The 23,830-nt window shown below is 42.3% G+C and overlaps 1 protein-coding gene across 1 annotated transcript in view; it reads right to left on the reverse strand.

The window, feature by feature from the left end:
- The window catches only part of COL13A1 (collagen type XIII alpha 1 chain), a 165,485-nt gene extending 143,911 nt beyond the window's left edge, over positions 1 to 21,574 (reverse strand). Inside the window, exons 1-2 of the mRNA XM_030571227.1 lie at positions 20,806 to 21,574; positions 9,849 to 9,918 (exon numbers count right to left, since the gene is read on the reverse strand). Coding sequence (XP_030427087.1) covers positions 9,849 to 9,918; positions 20,806 to 21,108 — 373 coding nt within the window. The 5' untranslated portion in view covers positions 21,109 to 21,574. The remainder of the gene's footprint in view (positions 1 to 9,848; positions 9,919 to 20,805) is intronic.
- Between the last annotated feature and the right edge of the window lie 2,256 nt (positions 21,575 to 23,830).

A 23,830-nucleotide genomic window follows, 5' to 3' on the forward strand; every position in this document is an offset into this window, starting at 1 on the left:
GGTCTGAGGAACTGCTGAGTTCTAAACTGGACCATGCCATAATTCACTGACTGATCCTGGAAAGTCATTTAACCTATCTGAGACACAGTTTCCCCATCTGTAAGTACTTATACACAGAGCTGACTGGGAATTTTTTTGATGAAACATTTTTTCATCAGAAAATGCCAATTGTCAAAACCAAAACTTTTTGGGAGTAAGAGGTGGTTTTGACGAATTTCCCAGTTTGAAAAAAAATGTAAAAAGGTTCAAAATTGATTAAATGGAAGTTTCATTTTCAGTTTGAAATAACTTTTCATTTCAATATTTGCTAATTTATAGTTTAAAAAAATGTAAAAATAAAAAACTTGAAATCAGAGTGGAAACATTTGAATTAACCTGATCCAAGATTTTTTAATTGCAAACATTCAAGATTTCAATTTTTCATCCCAATTTGGGACAGGAAATTTATCTGAAATCTTGAAAATTTTTGCAGGATGGGAAAACTGTTTTCTACCTCACTCTACTTCCCTACTGCCAGGGGTGCTGTGTGATTGATTACCATTTGTATTGTTCTTTGAAGATGAAAACAGCTTTAGTAGTCTAAGTGCCTCACAAATAGCAATGTTAAAACCAGCAAATATTAAAACATACAACAGATGAAAGATGGCAAGATGTAATCACATAATCAATCAAAACTTCATTATTGTGATGTGTTGAAAACTTTGTCAAATAATCCTCCGACTGTCTGAAAGCTAAATCTATAGCCCTTCTCAGTACAGCACTTCACATTGCTGGTATTGCAAGCCAACAGCTTCTGTCTCGGCAAGTGTTCAGGACCAAAGACCCCATTCTCTTTGATTTCAGAGAGTGTGGTGGAACATAGGGTGCCCGAATCCCAGCAGTCACAAATCTATACTAGTATATATTACACGCATTTAGGAGCACAGGCCTGCAGACCCACAAACACACCCAGCCCCCTGCCATTGGTGCAGGAGCTCTCCTCTCTCCATCTGTGCTTGGATGAGCTCAGAGAGCTGTGTCTGTGAGAGGCAGATATGGCTGTAGGAACTGTAGGGGATGGCATATCTAGTTACCCTGCTAGCACTTCTCAGTGGCCCCGAGCCAGACAAACTGAAAATCACACTTCCTCTCAACAGAGCCCCTGCATTGAAATAGTCAGACCACTCCTTTTCATCTCCCCCACCTCCAGGAATCTCAAAACTTTTCTACATCCCCATGCCCTGCAAGCCAAACCCAAGAGTTCAGCTGGTTTCCAGGACTTTAATCTCACAGGCCGCTCAGGAGCACTAGTATATGTCATGCTGTGCCTGTGCCAGTTCTCGTAACAGGACAAAAAAGGACAGAGTTAAAAACAACAACGATAAATAAACCCCCCAAACATTTCAAAGGGTCCTGGCAGGTGAGGGGAGGGATGGAGACTGACTCCGATATAGATCCACTGAGTAAAGCTCTGGGAACTGCTGACACTGGCGTGACTCTGAGCACGCGTGGGGGGAAGGAGCACGTTGCGTCAGGCCTGAATCATGTGACCTGGGTCAGTGGATGGAAAAGAATGGAGTGAAGGGTCTCCATGCTGACTTGGCATTGCCCCGCTGGAACACTTATCCTGTGTAAAAGGAGAAGGACTCGATTCCTCCTGCTTCCCTGCCATCATGACAGACATATAGGGTTCTGTGAGGGACACTGACCTCCAAAGTGTATTTTTCTTTGGCTGTAACTTAGATCAGTATGTTATAGCATTGTCAAGGGCAATGAGAAAGAGTCTTGCAGAGTCCCACATCTTCTGCCGCTACCCTTTCCCTGCCCCCCATCCCCTTTCTGGCTTCCAAATGCTAAAGTCCTTTCACGGAGTTAGATTGTGGCATTTAGTTCAAGCCCTTTGGGAGGGCTAGGGAAGAGCTGTGCTGCTCCAGCAGGAGCATCGGTTGGCATAAGGGTACAACTGACACGAGTAGGGGGCAGAATTCCATGGACATTGCCAGGAATTTTGCTGAAGTAAAAAGGGAGGGGGAAATGGTGGTCTCAGCTTAGACAACCACACAGTGTACACGGGGAAAGGAGTAAAGAACTTCTCTTTGTTTGGACCACAAAAGAGCCAAACAGAATTGTAGTCCCTGTGTTTGGGCAAGTACTGGGGCTGCTATTGAGTGCTTCCCCCCTCACACACACACCACCCACCCATAAAGCACCTTCCCAGAAAAGGGAAGAAAAGGAGCAGATGGTAGGTGGAGCCATATCTTGTCCCCACCACTTTCCAGCACATCTTGCCCCTGCAAGTGAGCTTCTACCTGCTGCGCCTCTTAGAGGGGTGTCACAGTCTGATTTCCATGCGAGCAACCAAGGAGCTCCAGGAAGCATTCTGTCCTGTCACAGCCCTGATAAAACATCCTCTGTTGGACTCTCACCAAACTGCTGGACCTTGAGGCCCAGCTTCCCAAGGCCCCCAGAACCAGTGCTGTCCCCCAATGACAACCCAGTTGCTTACACCCTTAGGGGCACTTCGGTTTACAGTTTACCCCTTCAGGGATGCCTGATAGTTGAAGAACATAATACACAAGCTTTGCAAAGGTTCCACAATGAATTACTCTTACTTCAGACAGCATGAGATATATACAGATCCAGACAAAACATGCATTCCCCTGCCTCAGTTTCCTTCCCTCTCTTTAACATTCTTTGGGTTTAGGGCAGAGCCTTTCAAGGAATCCAGGTTCCTTCTTCTCTCCCTTTCCCTCCTACACATGGACTCTTTTCCAGAACATTCAGTGTCCTCTCACTCCTTCAGACAGTTTTTTGCTTTTTCTCCTTTCTCTCACTGTCTCTAAAGTAGCAATGAGACACCCTCTCTTTTATAATCTCCAGTCCTCTTTATCAGGTGACCCCTGATCAGCATTATTAGGTGATCAAAATCCCCCACTAGTTGATTTGTTGCTTAGTAACCTACCCCCCAGAATTCAGACTTGAAAAATTGATTTGCCTGAGGCAGTACCATCTCTTTGTCCAAGGCTTGCTCCATTTGAATGGATGATCATCAATATTTAATGACCTTCCAATGTTAGCCCTGTACCAAGTGAAAGAATTTCTCTTGTGGGTTTTAGCTCAATGTGGAGGCAAAACACATCAAAGAAGGCAAGCAAGCCCCATGTTCAAAATGGAGTTTGCCTTGTGACACAGAAACACATAGAAAGTCTCCAGTACCAAACAGAATTCACAAGCTGTTCAAAGACAAATTCCCCATATTGCTACAGCTTCCTTTAGTGAAGAGTTCCTGGGGGAAGTATATACTGTGACCCACTAATGGTTGCAGCTTGCTTTCCCCTTCATGCTGGCTCAGCCCTGCTGACCAGCATGTTATGGGGGTTGAGCCAAGGTTCAATCATCAACTCGGCCTTCTGCTTGGGGAAGGGTAGTACCAGATCTTCAGCCTCTGCTCCACCCCTTTGTGCCTGGAGCCATGATGAAGGAGGGATAATGTGACTAAGCAGGGAGTGTTTTTACTCCCCCTTGCTCCCCGCATAGTCATGCAGTATGAAGAAATGCAAAGTTCTGTGCTTAGAAAAACCTGATATTCCCTCCTCTTTACGGCTGTCAGGCAAGAAAAAACAGCAGGGGTGGGGAGTAGGGTGACCAGACAGCAAATGTAAAAATCGAGATGGAGGTGGGGGGTAATAGGAGCATATGTAAGAAAAAGACCCAAAAATCAGGACTGTCCCTATAAAATTGGGACATCTGGTCACCTTCGTGGGAAGATAGGAGGAAATGGGAAATCCTGTTGCTTTCTGCCAGTTGGCTTGCACCAGTGCTGGGTGACATATTCTGGACTGAAGCCTGTGGTCTGGATAAATTCAATGAGATTCCTTTCTATCCTCCTTAAGTTAAGAGGATCCCAGCTGCAGCCATGCCAAGAGACGTGGGCCTAGAGGAGAGAAGTTGCTATAGGTGGTGGAAGGAGAGTGAAGAGAGGCCCAGTATGTCACCTGCCATACCACTTTCCTGAAGGCATTACAAGGGTCTCATCCTGATTCCTTCCTGGAAAGTGGAGCTTCTGGACTAAATCCTACTGTCCCCACTGGCTCAGTGTGCTGTGAGTTTGGAGAGAGGCAGAATTCCCTGTCTATCTTTGCCATCACCAACTACAAAGCAAGAAGACAAATATTAACAGCAATTCAGGGCTCTGGTGGCCCCTGTCAGTAAGTGTGAAATATGAAAGAAGGAGACACATTATCTTCCTTTCTTGTAGTCTTCCTGAGGGCCTATGGCTGTGCAAGGACTTTCATGAGAACTGAAGAAGAAATTATGTTACAGAATTCCCAGGACTCAAAGGGTCCAGAAGACATTTCTCACAGGAGCTCTTTCATTTGACAGATGGTGAAATCATTTTGTCAGGCTGTGCCAACGCCTGGCTCATGTAACTGACAGCAGGGTGGTGTCAGGTTGCTGCTGTCGAACACAGATTATGCAACCTTCCTCTGGAGTCAGAAGTGTGAGTACTCTCTATTACTATAGAGTTCTTCCTAAAGTCAAGTCACAGTCCTAAACTTTCCACCATTACTAACTGGTCCATCAGCTTTCAAATTCAATATCCCCACAAACAAACAAAACCAACCCTACCTCCTCATTATTTGTGATCGCTACTTATAACAATTGTCTCACTCTTACCTTGTGTCCCTTTCCTCACTATCTCTGTCTTATAGCCACCTATTGTCCCAGGTCAGCTATATAACAAGGTTCCAGGAATGTCATTCTGAAGCCTAAAGAGTCTGAAGAGTCAGTGTGAAGCAATGGAAGCAGCTACTAACATGGTTCAAAGCTCTTTTTGTTCAGACTATCACCAGGCTGAATCATCACTAGGTTTTGTGGTCTCTTATTGCCCAATTTTTAAGTTCTCAGCAATTTTGACTTTACAAATTGCACTTGTGCCAAAGGAAAGCATGTATCTATGCCATGCCAAGAGTCCTTTGATATCAGAGAAAACTCAACTAATCATCACCCCTACCCTCCAGCTAATTTACAAGGGAGACTTCACAGATCATGATTACTTGTCCCAAGTGCCACAGTTCTTCAAAACCACCCACACAACAACACAACCAGCACACACAATAACTCCAAACATCACACTGAAACCTAGAATGTCTTGTTGAGTCAGTGTAGAGCAATGGAAACATCTACAAGCATTGCTGAGAGCTCTTTTTGTTCAGAATATTGCCAGATTCAGTCATCACTGCGATTCACAGTCTGTTGCCATCAAATTCTTACATTTTCAGACTTTTTCAGTTTTTTTATATACCTAACTTTACATATTACATCCATGAGGCAGCCTGGTCTTTTAGCTACTGATAGACTGACAGGCAGGGACCAGCTTTTCAGTATATGCATGTACAGTGCCTAGCACAATGAGATCCTAATCTCAGTTTAGAGCAATACAAATAATAATAACCTGCTACTTAGAGTGATGGAAAACTCAACTTTGTCTTATTTTGAACCCACTCATGTTCTCAAAAGTTTGATAAACTAAAATATTTTGAACTGGGATTCTACTTGAAGACAAATCTTGTAAGAAAATGAGCAAAGAAAATATCCAATAAAAATTATGTTGAAAACTGAAGCAGAGAGCCAGCAGAGCATAAAACAAATACAAAGGAACTGTGAAAATAGGAGCAGAAGAGAGGAAAATAAAAAAATTATAATAAAAATGAATGATGTATGTGAGATATACAGGCCAGCCACTTGTGCCAACCTGCTTTTGGGGGGGAGGGTTCTTGGCTGTGTTTCCGTCACTAAGAGCTCCTTGAATCCAAACACTGAGATTCAGGATTGAGGTACAGTAGATAGCTATAAGGGATGGTCTAAGGAGACAAGTTTCAAATCTGGATCATGCTGAGGTTAGATTAGGAGGTGATACTGCAATCTAACAAGCTGTTCTTATGACAGTGTGGTACCAAATGGCAGGAATCTGGAGAAATCAGCTGACCTTGAGAGACTTTGGTCATCTCAAGCAGTCTGCAAGAGATTTCAGCCACATCCAAATCACTGCTGGAAAATAAGCCCCAGACAGTTTTGCATCTGACCACACTGTAGTCAGGTTCATATTTAGGGATCAAATCCATGGACAATCCAAATTCAAATGAATTTGGATTTGAGGTTCTGGTTGTGGCTCTCTTCTAATAACCATGAACTTTATTTAACATCTCTGCTCTGCAGGTGCACAATCATAACGAAGCTCCAAATTCTTGCCCAGCAAGCAATGGCCTCAGATCAAAACCTGGGATGGATATTTGACTATGGTCAGTTCTTTAGATGTTCCAAAATCCTGCACAGAAATCTGAAGGGGGCTTTCTCAAGACATGGCATCACTTCCACTCTCCAGAAATGAACAAGGGCATCTGCTGATAGGATGTAGTCACTAAACAAATCCTTGGACTTTAGTTTGTTGAATATTCTGGGATGTTATAGTCAGGAAGAGAGCGACTCATCTCAGCTAAGGTTGGGTTAGGGTAGATGTAGTCCTGAATGTGAGGGTATTCCTCACTTTTTCAGAAGGAGGTTAGGATAAAAGATCTCTATAGCATCTTAAGGAGAGAGATGTGGTAGGTGACCTTGTGTGGCTATCTTGAGTGTATGATAGTCCTTGTTATTTTGACAGCCTGGTATGTTCCAGTATGATAGGGCATTGATAGTTTGTTTGTCTATTCTTGAGGGTCGCATCACCAGTGTTTAGGACTGCAATCTTTGGTCTTCTGGGCTGGTCAGTAAATTCTTCATTTTTCCTTTCGGTATTGAGTTGTGGTTCCTAAAGAGCCTATACTCTGAGCTCTTTGTGGCAGGAACTTAGTCTTAATATACACTTAGAAAGTGTCAGGCACATTGTAAGTAAACTCTACCATAATTCAATTAATCTGTGTCATCATCATTACCACAATTCGTAGACTATACATGAGGCAATCTGTTGCTCAGCTGCCAGCCGAACTAGTCTGATACTTGCACAAATATTGTTTTCATTCTAGTTTTAATTAAACACCAGTTGTGGTAATATGTGGGGTTCTCTTCAAAGTCCACCTGAAGCATTCAATGTTTGCTCACGCATCTATTTTTAAACATCATATCTCCTTTGAAGAATCATTGGTTTAAATTACAGGAAAAATAATTTAAATACCTGAGGTAGTTTTGCAAACACAGAAATAGTTCCCAAGGTTTGTTCATTCCTAATTGTTAAGGTTTGTAGTGGGAAAAGCCCAACAGCTACTATATGTTTTGTGGATACTTGGCTCTTTCTCAGGACATACATCAAACTTGTTTGAGGCAGTCTGGTACCAGAGAAGCCTGGCAGATTACAGGAAAATGAAAGGGCTCCTGGGATATTAATCTCATCCAAGGAATCTAGTTCGAAATAATCAAGGCTCATGCTGTTAAGCTGAATGCACATGCCTTGAGCACTAAGAGACTTGCTATTATGGCCTACAATCTTTAAAAACACATCTGAAGAAGTGGGTTTTTTACCCACAAAAGCTTAGGCCCAAATAAATCTGTTAGTCTTTAAGGTGCTACCGGACTCCTTGTTTTTTTAAAAACACAGTGACCCAGCAATGACACTCCACTCATAGGTGGTCACACCCAAGCAAAGCGTGAATGATTTGAAGTATCAGCTTCCCAGTTTTAGGAAACATGTATTTCCTTATTCTTTTCTATATATAAGACCAAAGAAAACCTTGTTGTTTTCCTGACCGTGCTATTCTTGTTATTCTTATCATGAATACCCAGATAACCGAGACATAGTTACACACTTATACATCCTCTCTGCTTCCCTACTCTCTGCCGTCAAATTGTTTAAGTTCACAAACAAACCTCTTATGCCCTAGAGCTGTGGACCCCTCCTACTGTATGTGTGACCCTTCTCTGACTGTCCAGGACCTTTATATCCTGTACTGACAAGTTCAGCAAATGGATTTGATTTCCTTTTCCCTTCTGTACCATGCAACAAGTTGGACTTGGAATTGTGGTTATACTTAAATGTCACTTTTGATAAACATTTATTTTCAGCAAGGGAGATTGTGTGTGCTTGTTTACAGGCCTTGGAATGGTCTGGCTGGGGAGGAAGGGGCTTATACCGAATGCTTGCAACATATTGATTCTCTTCCATGCTTTGTGATAGCCTCAGACTCCCCATAAGGGTCACACTGTCTAGGACTCCAGATTGTGTCTAGCCCTCAGACATCTCAGGCATCAGAAAAAATGTCAAGGGTAAAATGATTTCCAAGGTCTCCACCTAGATTATGGACCACATTGAAACAGCACATGTGCACAGGTTGGCATCAACCAAGGCTCCACCAGCCGTGCCACCTGTTTTGAAACATGGCTACATTTCACCCATTGAATCAGGAGGCTGACTGAAGGGAACTTTGCAAAGAGCATCCGTGCCTTTGGAATATTTACTCATGACAGAGCGGTGCAACTCACAATGAGAAATCATCATCCTCACCTTCAATTAAGGTCTACGGTCTAAGAAATATTAATCTCTCCTTGGAATCAAGGCTATCTTTTCAGAAGACGCTGAGAGCTGCATGGGGTAAGCAGCCACACAAATCCTATGACAAGCCTGCCATTGTTGCTGTCACCACTTCACAAGGGTCTTAGCTACCTTCAGCTGACCTCATGGGCTTGAGGCAGCAATTCTTGGGTGACATTCTATGACATGTGTTATACAGGAGGTCAGAGTAGTTGATCATAATGATCCATTCTGGTCTAATAATGTATTAATCTATTTTTTTCTACTCTGAACTCAAATTCCAAGGTCCTTGCTTTCGGCTGTTCCAGAAATATCATAAGAAAATTGTTTCTTGTGGTATTGCAGCTCTTATATGTCAAGTCCTGGCAATAACATGGGGGTGGAGCAGTGCATGAAGTTGTAGGCTAATGACAGGAAAAATTAGTGGAACTTTTTTGAAACTCAACAATGGTTCAACTAAGTTTTGATTTGAATTTTGGAAAGAGATTTAGGCTGAGGGATTCCTATTTGATTTGAACTGCTTCACCCATCTCTGCTATACAATGTAGATAAAGAGAGATAATGACCAGTCCATCTAATTTATGTTTAATTTGAATTGTCTTTTAAACGTAACATAAATTGAATCTGTTATACCATTGTGGAAAAGGGCCTGGTATGTAATAATGTTCCAAAGTTCAGGAGTGTTTGGACACTGGGTTTTGGTTCATTCCCATCACAGACCAGTGCTATTGTTCTTTAAAAATAAAACAAACCCCACCTCTCTATTTCCTCTGTACTTAGTATACTTTATTATAACATGACAAAGAAGACTGCTTGACTCATGATGATGGAATAAAATTCAGCTCATGAATGGGTTTTCCACATTTTTTTTTCACCTATTGTATTAAAACTACATAAGAGGAAGTATTTACATGATCCTTTGGAATTGAAAACAAGCATGACTGAACAAAGCCATAAAATGTAGACTTATTTCTATAAGTCAAGGGTTGTAATTTTACAAGATGCTTCAGCTACCTGTATAATTCCATGGGTCTTAAAGGTCACTGCCTCAGAGGCATGCAGAGAGACAGCATAAAAACACCCTTGGTTGTCTATTTTATTGCTCACATTGGGTGTTTGGATATTGGTGTTCCCATAAGTTTCTGTCATACAGAGATTTATTATTTATATAATGAATAAGTAACCAAACCTGTGTGTATGTACTTATACATTCCATATGTAGGGTTATTATATTATATGTATCATTATAACCCAGTACTGCAGTACATTAGGAAAGCTTTCGAGGTGAGATGAGATAAATAAGAGCTGATTTGTTATTCTGAGGTACCAAGGCCTCTGAGATCCCTACCTGCTGGGCAATTGCACCTCTGGTGGGTATCTCGAACTTCTCGATGTCTCGGCAAGTTGAACTTTAATTTCTGTCAAGTAAAGGGGAAAAAAGCATTAGTAACAGGGATGAAACCCAAACCTTAGCATGTCCGAAAAGTAGGGTGGGAGGAAGCTAATCAGCGAGGTACAATGAGAAAGAGATGTCTGGTGCTGGACTGAAGGCAGGTAGTTAGACCACAACCTTAAACTTTATACCACATGTCTCTTGATTGAAAGCAGGCAGATAAAACTTCATAATAACCTTCAAGAGTGATCCTTAGGCAAAAAGCCACAAGGATGAATTAAGAGGTGACTATGTGCCCACGTTAAGACTGTAATGCTCACAAACCCAACAGAAAAATGGAGACAGGTCCTGCTCTCCCAAAAAGCCAGCTCCTTGGCCTACTGGTAATTTTTGTCCAAAGAGATGATCCTAGAGAAGACAGCAACTTTGAAACATTCCATATAGAGCTGGTTGGGCAATGACAAATCTATTTAATAAAAACTTCTGGGGTTTTGAAATGTGTTTCCATTCCATTGGAACAAAAAGAAAACCATTTGACAATGTCTGTGAAACAGAGCTGTGTTGAAATGCCCATTTTGGATCAAACATGTCAGGCTTTTGATTTAAGTCTTTCTCCCTCTGGGAATTGACAAGACAGTCCACTCTGGATCTCAGAAACCTTTCTATCAAAATCAATACATTTCTGTGAAATGCTAGTTTCTACAAAACACCATTTTCTGAAAATGAAAACTCATTTTGTTGAAAATGTTCTGATCAGCTTTAATTGTATACGCATGAGTGTATTATTAATACACCTATCATGATTGAGAAGAGAAAACATGAATCCATCTAGGTTGGTCATACATTACTGTGATGCTGGATGAGCCACACAGGGTCTCTGTTTAGAAGCAGTTTATGACTTACCCATGTGCTGTCTGCATCTTGTTCATGACTGGAGCTGTGGGTGTGTTGATAACTTGAGAAGACTATCCATTAAATAGAAAACTATCTGTACGAGTTTTAGGGCAACACTCCCCACTAATGAATCACAGCTAAATTTTAAGGATCATTGTGTATCATATTCACCTGCTCTTGTTATCCACATCTCTGAGAACTTGGGCCAATGTTTCAAAGATAAGTGTCTGACTTAAGGCTGTTATATCCATATTTAGGCTCCTAAATAGGTGACACTATTTTCAAAAGTGCTGAACATCCAGCAGCTCATACTGACCTTACTGAGAAGTCAACAGGAACTGATCAGTGCTCAGTACTTTTGAAAATCATGTCACTTCTTTAGGAGCCTAAATATGGACTCAGAAGCCTAACTTTAGGCTGCTATTTTTGAAAATCTTGGTCTGGAAATCTAGAATATCTGAGCCTTTTCCTCTCAACACTGATAACTGTCCAAAAATAGGCACTTATATTTCATATAACTATGCAGTGCTGGTCAAAAACATTCTGATGGAACAGTTCATCAAAATAAAATTTTCCCATGGGAATATGCTGATTTTGACATAATTTAATTTAAAAAAAGAAAACTGAAACAAAGTGTTTAGATAAAGTAAAAATGGAGCTACTTTTCATTTCAAACTGTATCATATAAAGTAATGCAATATAATTAATTAAATGTCAAAACCAGAAGGAAACATTTCAATTGACCCAAAATGAATTTTTTCCTAAAATTTCATTTCATGGGAAATTCCTAGATTTTTTGTTTTCAAATGAAAACAAATGTCAAAATTATGGAATTTCCCTCAAAATGGAAATTCCAGTTCCCTCATATAACATGTGTACCCTCCAGAACTAAAAACTTAACTCTGAATGCTTCTGTACTTTGGGAGTGTTGAGATCTGGATCCTAATCTAAATGTTGTGGCTCAGACCCATCTGCAATTAAAGTTCACAGCTGTAGTTTGATTTTTAAGACTCTGGGCTAAATTTCAAACGTGAGCACAAATAGGAGATTCATATGTTTTATATGGAATCTTAAATTGGAACAAATGGACATATATGTTCCCCTTTTCATCCAAGTGCCAATTTAAACATCCAAACACAAGATTTCAACATTTCGGTAGGGTTCCTACATTTGGAAATTGGGCCCTGCATGTCATTTATCTTTGTGAGTTAAGGGATGATGTCACAGTGCATGATTTGCATGGACAGGAGTGCTTTGTGACAAGTCATTCTCTAACTAGTGAAGATTAATGCTCTGCCTGGAACTCGGCTCTTTGATGTCCTATATATAGAACAGAAATATTAAAAATGTAAAAAGGATCTGTCACTCAAAATTGCAGAGGATATCCATGCTGTCAAAAGAAATTGACAGTTAAACAAACATTTATTTAATCAGCAATTTACTTTGCTACTGTCGAACTTTATGCAGAAGAAGTGATGACCCACCAGATTCTGGAAACAGAAATACGAATTCACCAGAGCCTTACTCACTGAGTGTGAAGAGTGGAATGTACCTAACGTACAGTTCTGTTAAAATCATCTATCAGATCACTGCGATAGCACCATATGTTCCTCTAGAGTTTAAAAACAAAATAATAAACAAGATAGTTAGAAATGGCTGGGAGAGCTTGGAATCTAAGAATTTATAAAGGGTGCTGATAGAAGGCTTGCCCCTCTTCTCCCAGAGGAAAGCTCTGCAAAGTTCCCATTGTGGAGTTTCCTTCAAATTCTTCTACTGTGGTTTGAACCCATGGAAGAAGTAGCCAGACTGGCTTCTAGACTACACGGATCCTCTGAGATCCACTGGAACCTCAAGGATAGGTCACAGGGGCTTTGTGGTTTTGTGCTGTGGAATTAAAATTTAGGAGTTGCTGGATTTCAATTCCATGCATAATATACTAGACCAATATTGACTACTAACAGAAAAACACATGGCTTCAGGAGACCTAAATTCAATTCCTAGATTAGGTCACGAAGGAAAATAATTTTACTGCTTTCATCTTCACTTTCATTTCTCCATATCACAAAACCACTATTCAACTAAATACAGCAAGTAATTTCTGCTCCAAAAAGGTCAAGACCCAGAACATGAGGGAGTGTGGCAAATTAGACTAAGATGTATTGGGGATCTATAAATGATTTTCCCATGCTACAACTGATGTTCTCTGTCCTTCATCATGAGCAGCAAAGTTACCAGTTTTTTATAAGAGAAATAACTTGATTTTTTTGAAATTTGTATCCAAATAATTAAGCAATGAATATTGATGTAACCCATTTGATATTTTAAACCCCGTAAAATATTTGAATCTATATAAAATGTAACTGTTGGAAAAGTCCTGGATAACTATTTGACAGCCCTGGATATGCTTTTAGTAATTCTTCAGCTGATAAAAAAACAGACAGTACAGTGGGTCAAAACTATGTATGTGTTTGTTTATTTACAAAACATGTTTTTTCATTAAACAGAAATTTCTATGAGAAAATTTCTAATTTTGTTGTATTTTTTGTGGGGGTGTGAAAATAGAAAACTGATTTTTTTCTGAGGAGGGCTCTTGATTTTCATCAACTTGAAACTAATCAGTGAAAAGCATGTGGAAATTATACATTTTCATTTTATTTGAAATTTCCCCCAAAAAATAAGATCTATTTTCCCATTAGCTCTAGGATCCAGTCTGAGATGTCTGTAAATCCGCTGACACCAAACTGTTAAGTGGGACTGGAGTCTGTTATTACATGCCTGAGAGGTGCATCCACACTGGCCAAAATCAGACTCCTATGCAGCTGCATTCATGGTAAAAAAGATGGAAGTGCTAGAGGTAGGCAGGGCTCAGGTCTTTTTACCACTCTGCCACCCTGTCTGTTTTTCCAAGGTTAGGTTTGATATTAGGATCATGATACCATTTGCCCAAGTTACTTCTTTAAAGCCACTTAAACAACCACATTCCTGGCTGCACTTTTTCTGTTTATACAACTAATTGGTTACAAACTTGTCCTGAGTTTCTGGAATTGCAGCTCTCATGCGCTGGTTAGTGCCCTGTGTGTTTGCAGCTACAGGCTGTAAGTTCTACTCTTGGTCCTGTTTGTCTGTGATTATCTGGCAACTACTGTGCTTATAGTTATGGGACCACTCATCAGTATGTGCCGCAGTAGCTGTGAGCAGAAGGCAAGATGTAGTGTCTGGGAGTGGGCAAATAGAACAAAAAAATCTATCTGAAATACATGTTGGAAATAGCAGATGAAGCTGGCAGTGAGTTTCCTAAAAGGTGATAATAGATGGCATCTTACTGCCAACTAATTTATGGGGCCTAATCCAAATCCAGTTAAAGTTAATAGGAGTCTTCCATTCTTCCATTCCAAGTTAGTGCCTGGTTGGGATCTGTCCTAGCTTAAGGGAAACAGGGAGTGGTACTTGGGAGAGGGTAAACTAGAGCAGTGGTTCTCAAGCAGCGCGGGCCGAGGGATGTGCTGGCCACCTTTCCCGCAGCCCCCATTGGCCTGGAGCAGCGAACTGTAGCCAGTGGGAGACGTGATTGGCCAAACCTGCGGATGCGGCAGGTAAACAAACCAGCCTGGCCCGCCAAGGGCTTTCCCTGAACAAGTGACAGACCGGCTTTGAGAACCAATGAACTAGAGCAGTGTTTACCAAACAGTGGGTCCCGACCTACAAGTGGGTGTTGGAGAGGGTCTAGATAGGTTGTCGTGTACAGGGCTGGATGAACCCATCACTGGGCTCTGGTCTAGGCAAACATACTTCTCCTACCCCAATGCTGAGAGGAGGCCCCAGGGAAGGTCTGGAGGGTTGGAGAGTGAGCCCACTACACAGCGGAGACTCCTGTCCCATAGGGCTGGGCCTAGCTCACTGTTCCGGGCATTGTGACCTGGCACACAGGGCTGCAGCCCCACTCAGGGTTGGTCCAGCTGTCACTCCAGGAGGGGTGGCTGGACCATACCTTAGAGGTGCTGCACCTTCATGTGCCAGGTCAGAATGTCACACACTCAAATTTGGTCTCTCCTCTCCTCTGTCATGAGTGAGTGAGTACAGGTAAGTGCAGGGCAGACTCACTGTCCACCCCCATGCCATGCCCCTGGGCGTCCCCTCCACACTGGGCCAGGATTATGGCTGTGGTGCTGGGGGAAGGTGCATATATGTAATGTTGGGTCACAAAAAATAAAAAAAGGCCAAACGCAGCTGATGTGTCACCTTAGTCAAACACTTGGGAAGCACTGGATTAGAACTCTTGAGCAGCTGCAGTTGTTTTGGTTCATGAGGGGGGTAATATTTCCTGCTCCACCCCCAGCTGCTAAAGAAAACAGATTCTAGAGAATCCATTGGAGCCAATTAGAAGAGTTCAAAGACTAGTAGCATCGCTAATAGCTCGTGTGATTTTATCTCAAGTCTCATGGTATTTAGTGTTCTTATAGCCCCACCTCCTGGACCATGTTACCTGAGCATGTGAGACTCTCACATTCATTTTTTTAAAAGTTTCTAGCCCCCTTGGTTGCAAAGAAACACCTTCAATAATAAGCGATACAAACTCAAAAACCAAAAGGCAAATAAGTAGAAACCAAAACTTATTTTGTAAAATTTCATGATTTTAAGCCAATCTCATGATTTTAGGAACTTTCTCATGATTTTTGAATGTCGGGGGTTGGCAATGCTGAGATGGAGAGCCAGGGGAAGGTAGCACATAGTACTAAGGGCACCGCTGCTTGGCACTCTCTAATCATTAGATAGCAAGAATCATGAAGTTTAGTTCCCTGAACCACTTAAATAAAGTGAGAGAAAATCTTCAGATGGGAACAGAGAAGGAAAATATACCAGGAGTTCCCCTGCTGAGCACCTTCCCCACGGCTGAGAAAATTAGAAGTCTATACCAACACATAGAAAAGAGCATTGATCCATTCTCCCCTCCTCCAACACAGCCCCCAAATCTTTTTTAAAAGGTGACAAATGGATTCCCTAACATTGGATGCATGGCTGAGTTGTATTTTGTACAGGTGCAGAGTGGCAGTAAAGTCAACTCTGTTTCCTGGGGGTTTCCGGGATGATTATTGTTTTTAAATTATGTAAAAAAGATGAATTCCCAACTCTGGAAGTTCACCACTTCTTCATGTATTGTAAGCAGGCAGCCCTGAGAACAGCCTGTGCTCCATCCCACTGAGCTTTTGGCAAGAAGAGACAAGGTCACATGTTCGCCAGCATGGGGAAATGGTTCGTTCGCCTCTTTTCAAATCATGGCCTTGGCTTTCAATGCCAACTGTACAGTTTATTTGCACTTTTTATTTGATTTTTCTCATGCCCCATAAATACAGAGGAATTCTAGCCTGCAGCCAAAGTTTTCTCAGAAACATCCATATCAGTTCTAGTCAGCACAGACTTTTTCAAGGAAAGACATAGAATCCATTCCTGGCTGGCAGAAAACTCCAGCCCAGTATTTACTACACATGACCATAGTGAGAAGTTTTGACAGTAGTTAATGAAGTCTGCACTAGTCAGACTGGCTCTATAGAGAACTGCCCACCAGTCTGTTAATTCTATTGGACTGAAGGGAGGAACATCAGTGTAGCCAACACTAAATGTGAGAGTTAGGTAAAAAAAATAAATCATGAGATTTGATTAAAAAACATGAGATTTTAAAAAATGATAAGTTTTGGTTTCTTTTTATTTGCCTTCTGGTTCCTGAGTGTCTCAAGCTTTTCTCTGCAACTATGACAGCTAGAAACTTACATTTAAAAAAAATGAAAGCTGAGATTCTCATGTAGTGCCCTGACCCCAGGAGCTGTGGCTTTACAAAGACAACAAATATCACAAGATTTAGGATAGAAATGTGAGAGTGGGCAGCACTGGAACAACCTGCACTGGAGGTAGATGCTCACATGGAATAGCTTGTGGCTACAGCTTCTGGGAAGAAGAGGAAATTGAAATGGATGAGAGTGGCTTTCTGTTATGCTGGATGTGTTTCTCCAGGTGATTCCTCACTCTCCATGGGAAGCAGGCATGGGCCCTTCCCCTGGTGTAAGTGGCACAAATGTTCTCTGTGTGAGTGAGAGTATTGCTAGATCACTTATGTATTTAGGCACCAATTCTCTGTTGCTTCATTCCTGCTCTTCACGAAGGAACGGGGTGTGGATGGTGGGGGGGCATGTGGCTGCCAACCTCCTTCCCATCCCCATGTTTTCAGGGAAGCTGGGACTCTTTCATGCCCCCGATGCAAGCTAGAACTTACACTATGACTGCACTGCCTACCGCCAGGCAAGAGCAGCCAGAGTCCAGCATGGTCCAACCACACCCTCGCCTTCCCTTTTTCCCTGCCTGCCTCTTACTCCTTGTGGGGACGGCAGTGAGGAGCCATTCTGGCAGATATAAGCTAGCTGAGAAACCTGCTTACAAAGGACTAGTCCCAGAGTGCCACTGGTGTCCCTTTATGCCACCAGACTGCAGGTGAGAACTGGGCCCTTAGTCTTCTCAACTGCTGCCCCCACAAAGGTAAGTGGTGGTAACTCAGCCTGAACACGCACAGGGAAACATAAAACGACACACAGTCACAATCCGCTCTCAAGCCTACGCTCACCCATATAAACACCTCACACCACGCCCATTTACAACACACTTGCATACACACACCACACAAAACTGCACATTCACAATAAACACACGAACACATGCCGTAACAGTTCTCGTACATACATCGACTTTATATCCACACACAGAGAACACACAGCCACAGGCATGTGAATCCAAGCCCCATAGATGTATGCACACACTCACAAAATCCCCAGTCCACAAATACAAGTGTACCCCCAGCCTCACCCCCTGACACAACTGAAAGGAGGATGCCGGGCTGCTTCACTCCATGTGCTTCTCGTTACCCCAGCAGTTCCCCCATCTCCCAATTAAGAAGTCTGGGGATTTTTTAAAAAACATTATTTTGTGCTGAATTCTATGAAACTGGCAGCTGTATAACTCATTAAGGTCAAAACATCGAGGGAGAGTGTAGTTCATCCAGGAGGATGTGGCCGTAAGAGGCCTGACGCTCTGAAAGACAAGGGGATGAATATGCTTCCTTGTTCACCCTTCCTTTAAAGTGATCTCGCAGCCTCTTTCTCTCATATTCCACCAGTTTCTGTCTCCCTCTTTTGCTTTTCCCATTCTTGTTCTCCCTCCCTTTAAATCTCTTTTCTCAGTCTCCCTTTCTACTCTCCTTTATCTGTCTCCTCTATGCTTTTGTTCTGTCTCTTTCCTTCTTATCTCTTGACATCCTTCCTGGGACTTGTGTCGCTAAAGTGTTGAGCTAGCTATGAGAAGAGAAAACATATAGTTTACTGGGTTTGATTCTCCTCTCACGGACACGGGTGTAAATCAGGAGTAACTCCATTGAAGTAGATGCAGTCACAACAGTGTAAATCTGGTGTAACAGGAGAATCAGACTCATTTTCTCTTAGAGAACCTAACTTCTTTCATTGAGTTCTGTTGTAATTTTGAAACTTTCGCAGGACAATGTCCTAGCAGTGCTGTCTCGTATGCCAGCATCCTTACACCAGTGTCCTGTCAATACCAGCAGGGACTCCAGAGATAGGGACTTCCTTTATATTCCCATTCTCCCAGGTTCAGCTGGGAATGGATCAGTGTGTGAGCCTCTTCATGGCAGTGCCCCACAGAGGTCAATAGGACTTTAGCAGTGTGATCTACTTCACAGATGTGCATTACTAGGACTCCAGCAGTGTGGGCTTGTAGGGTTGTGCCCTGCTAATCCCAGCTAGGAGTTCAGCTGTGTGAGCTTCCTCACAGCAGTGCCATATCAATATTAGCAATTAAAGAGCTCATCTGCAAGATAATCAGGCTATCAAAGACCCATCCACAGATATCAAGCACTCTGAGTCATTACATGTAGTACAGCGATATTTTATCCAGAACTCCCCATTATTTTAACCTGTGCCAAAAATCCTCTCTCAGCGTATGATGAGACAATGGTAGAGTCACGGTGCTGCTCTTGTTCATCGTTTGCTGGTGTTCCAGGGTAATGCAGCTCTCAATGGTTTTATTACTTTGTTCCTTGACTAGTTTCCTAATATTGCAATATGTGAATGAAATAATGAAGCACAGTGGGCTGCAGAAACTGGCTCCATTTTTATAAGCTAATGGGTCTGACACCAGTCCTTTCCATACCCTGCATTTGTACGAATCTGTGATACTTATGACCTGAGCAAAAGCTGGAGTGGTTTGCACAGTGAAAGAGAAAAAAAAGACCTAGAGTGCTCCCTCCTTCTCTCCCCGCTCTCCCCCGCCCCGGATCTCTCTGGGTATCACAGAACATCCTGATCATTTGAGTCAGTGCACATCAAAGTTCTGCATCTTTGACCAGTTTGGAAAAGTGAGCACCCATCTAACTTCTAGCACTTGTCAGAGCCACAGCAAACCCCACAAGCTGTACAGGATTTTAAAAGCAGGCCATCAACAACAATTGAGAAGAACAAATGCATTGTATTCACAGGAGTGTCCTATGTAAGACTAACTGTCACGCTCTACTGGGCACTGGTGCGGCCTCAACTGAAGTACTGTGTCCGATTCTTGGCACCACACTATAGGAAAGATGTACACATATTAGGAAGAATCCAGAGGAGAGCTACAAAAATGATAAAAGGCTTAGAAAACCTGAGCTATGAAGAAGGTTAAAAAACTTGGCATGTTTAGTCATGAGAAAAGAAGACTGAAGGTAGACCTGATAACATCATATACATTAAGGGCTGCTTTAAAGAGAACAGTGATATATTATTCTGCAGGTCCACTAAAGGTAGGAAAAGAAGTAATGGGCTTAATCTGCAACAAAGGAGATTGAAGATAGATATTAGGAAAAACGTTCTAACTATAGGGATTGTTAAACTCTGGAATTGGCTTCCAAGGGAGGTTGTGGAATCTCTGTCACTGGAGGTTTTTAAGAACTTGTTGGACAAACTGTCAGGGGTTGTCTAGGTAGAATTGGAACTGCCTCAGTGCATGGGGTTGGATTAGATGACTTTTGTGGTCCCTTCCAGCCCTACATTTCTATAATTGTATGATTAGAAACATGAAGTGAGCACATTATAATGATGAAATGGAAGATCTTTCAGGGCTGGAGGAGTTTATCTCTGAGCTTTAAGATGCACAATATGACTCATTAAACTATTGGTCTGTCTGTCTAAGATTTTTTGACAGGAGCTATCACTGTAGTATCTAAGAATCTGATCCACAGCCCAATGGACTCCACAGACAGAATCTCATTGACTTTAGTAGTGTTTGGATCAGGCCCTTAGTGCTTAAGCCAGTGAAGAGCTCGAGAGTATGAATTTCTGTTAATACATAGAAGGACTTTAGCAATGCTTGTCTTTTTATTTTCCAAAGTACTTTTACAGTAGTTTGGATCAAAATAAAGGGGAATTTCTTCCAAACTGCTTTGAAACAAGCATCTAGGAATCAGCTCATCATCATATTTACCTCTCTCCCTGCTGCTTTTCCCAGTTTACCTGTCACAATATGGGTACCTTTGCTACTATCACCAGGCTATTCCCAGGCGTGTTCAGTTCAGCTGGTGATGAATTTTTCTATTTGTTTTAAACTGTTAATGTGATGTTTAAATCTGGTCTCTGAATTGCATCCTGTGTACCTATCCCTACTGGTATTCTGTCAGCTCATATGAATTGAAAACCCCTTGTTACCAGACTGAAGCTAAAAACTGATGCTATAAAGGGGCCCTTTCTTGGGGAAAAGAAACAAAACCCTCTAATTTTAAAACCATGAAAGCTCAGACAAATCATAGACTTTGTCAGACAGAAGCAAAATCTGAGCTGCTTATAAAGAAGGCGGGCTAAAGGGGAGCTATCTGAGGGGATTCACATCTCAATGAGTTAAAGGGCACTCAGCTGTATCATTTGCTTAGAAAAATCTTTAAGCAAAATAGAAAAAGCTAAAATACATATTTATATGAAAATGAAAGCACACAGACCTCATCAAGCAGTTGGTCAACTCTTCCCAAAATAGCTGTCTCCATTTGGTCTGCAGAGAGCCAGGCAGGGAGCTGAGTGCATCTGTCTGCTTCCAAATGTGAAACCCTGGATTGCAGGTCTGATGTCCTAAAGTATAGCAGGAGGCTCAGCACCAGAGAAATCAAAGACACCCCAGGAAGCCCAGAGCCCAGCAGTAGAGGAAACCTGCAGCATCTTTCTCCATCCCCTGTCCTGGGGGGAGCAATGCACCCCCTGTCAAAGGCACCATTGCTAGCACCTTTCCAGACCTTCTCTTCCAACATTCCCTCCCTGTCCTGAGAAACAATAAATAAATAAATAGAATAAATAAAGTTTCAATCCCACTCCAAGAAGAACAATCCAGAATTCATGGAAGAGCAGCGTCCGAGGGAATCCCAATGCCACTGAATAATAGAAATTATAACAACAACAACAAAATTGTATGGATAAAAAGGGAAAAAAAGTGATTTAAAAAAAGAAAGGTTCCAACTCCAGAAAAGTTTTGGGGAAAATAATCAGATCAGTTTATGTCTTTCAGTCTTTTTTGTTTGTTGTTCTTTTCCTCTCCCTCTAGGTTTATCAGTTTCAGTTCCTTAGCAGAGTGGTTAAGAGATTGCACATGAAAGTCCCCATTAGAGAGAGGTAATTCTCAACTGCTTTGGAGTTGCACTGTGGCTGATCCTGGCTTCTCTGTAACATGACACACTCTCTCTGAACTACACGGATCGGATGAGCAAGCTGTACTGCTTCCCAAAGTAACCTCCTCTGCTCTCCCTCTCTCTCTTTCTCTGTGCAATGATTTATTTATTTATGGAAAGTTTCTGGGTGGGATCAGACCTTGCGACGCCCCCATCCCCATCAGTCCCCAAAGCACCTCTCATCAGCTACCCCTTCCCTTTGTAGTGACACTCACTGCAGTTATTTATAGCATCAGGAAAGAGATTGTAAAGCAGAGGCAGGACTCACACTTCTTTCCTTGTCTCACACCATGGTGTTGTTTTAACTTCCTTCATAGGGGACTTTATGATACTGCCACAAATGAGTCCTGGTTTCTGGACAGGTCTGGTGTTTTGAACTTGTCTGGGATGGAAGTAATTGGGAGCAGAACTTCACCCTGCTTTCAGGTTGTTCTGAAGTGAATCTTCCACTGGCTTTTTTCTTGGTGTGGAGACAAATCTGGCTTAGTAACTAGGACATGTAGGTTAATTTGGTGCAGGTGTTTCAGAAGAGCAGCTCCTTAATGTGGGACAGGAGGGAAACAGCCAAAATTGTGAACAAGGTCCACAAAAGCCACATGAGATCTAACATTCAGCATGAAGCTGAACTGAAAGGGGTCTGTCCCTTTAGCAGCCTCTCCTGGCATATAAATGGAATATAGAGCCCAGATATCTTCAATCAAACCTATGTTATGGCTCAAAATGGAGGAGCTAGAGAATGTGTTGGGAGGGAAGGGGATTACTGCTTGGGGGGCTCAGACTGTCTTTTAAATGCTCATATTTCAGTCTGCAGGCAGCGTACCTTGTTTTCTGATCATGTTAGGTCTATAAGCTAACCATGATTGGCCACGGCCACTTGTTGGACAGGACGCTTCCCCTGACACACTCTGGTGCTGCAGGAAATGAGGCTGATGATTCAGTATGTATTGTGCTCCTCTCCAAGCACAGGGCTAAGGGGCACCGGGCTGCTCGAAGTACTATTTTTTCAACCAGATGTAAAAAATGAGGCTCTTATCACTTGCAGTCATTACAGATCGTGTGTCACTTTCTGTTAAAGTAAAAATATGAGTCCTGGCTAAATTCCACTGAGGTAATTACATTCTGTCTGCCTACGTTCCCTTTGCAATTCCCACTGGGTTCTGTATTATTCATTTTGTTATCCAAAATATAATATCATTTTATTATTATTATTTATTATTATTGCTATTATTATAATCTATTAATTACATACCATGTTGCTTAGGATCCCCAATCAAGGACCAGGACCCCATTGTGGTATGTGTTGTATTAACAGCTAAGGGAGGAGGTTACAGTGGAAAGTGACCGCAAACTTCCTTGCACTGGAGAGACAGGCAGGGGAATGTAGAAGGCCAGTGTAGCCCCATGGTAGGCTGTGCTAGCTCGTGAAAGGAGGTGTCCAGGCAGTCTGGCAGTACACTGAATGAACACCTCTTTGCAGTGATTCCTGCTCACAGGATTCCCACAGAGCGCCCAGTGGGAGCGAAGAAGGATCCCTTCCATAGCAAGCATCCCCAAGAGGGCCCTACTAGTGGAGACACAATCAGATCTCCATTAGAATTTATTCCCCATGAAGTGCAAAGAGGGTCATTAGTGCTGAACCATCTTGAGTGCTTTGAGATCACGGATTGGAAAGGGGCTATCGATAGACACGCCACGTACCTCAATCAGTGCAGTCTCTCCTTTGCACTAAGCATTGCATGAAATAGGATTTCAGCTTCTTGGTTCCCCTTCCCCACACACCTTTTGTTTGGAGAAGATTTACAGAATGGTTACTTTGTCAGGAGAAGAGATGAGAGCTGTGTAGTGGGCTGGGTAACAGGAATAAACGTGGTTCTTTAAATGGCTCTTGCTCCCACAGGACTCTGATTAGTTCCACAGAGCTAAATGAACAGCCACTCTGTCCACTCAGGAGCATCCCTAAGTCCTGGATAAAGCTCTAAGGGTGAGCACACCCAGGTGAAGGATACCTGAGAAGGTGAGAAATGCCTTGCAGGCTCATCTGGCATTTCAGGGCACCCTACGGCCACCATCGTTTCACCTCTCTCAGAAGGATAGTTTCAGGGTATCTGCTGACTTAAGAAGACAGCACTGCGTCTGTTTACATTTGGTTCCTGTTTTCAAGGTTATCTTCCCAACCATGAGGGCTTGAAATGTAGCTTTTTTATAAAGTGAAAAGTTAGCCTTGAGCACAGTTCTGCAGTCAGGATGTCCCAGAACCCAAGGACCTGGCCACAGAATGCAGAGATAGCTTGCCACAAAGTACATGTGG

This window comes from Gopherus evgoodei, chromosome 7 (assembly GCF_007399415.2).
Source record: "Gopherus evgoodei ecotype Sinaloan lineage chromosome 7, rGopEvg1_v1.p, whole genome shotgun sequence".
Lineage (NCBI taxonomy): Eukaryota > Metazoa > Chordata > Testudines > Testudinidae > Gopherus > Gopherus evgoodei.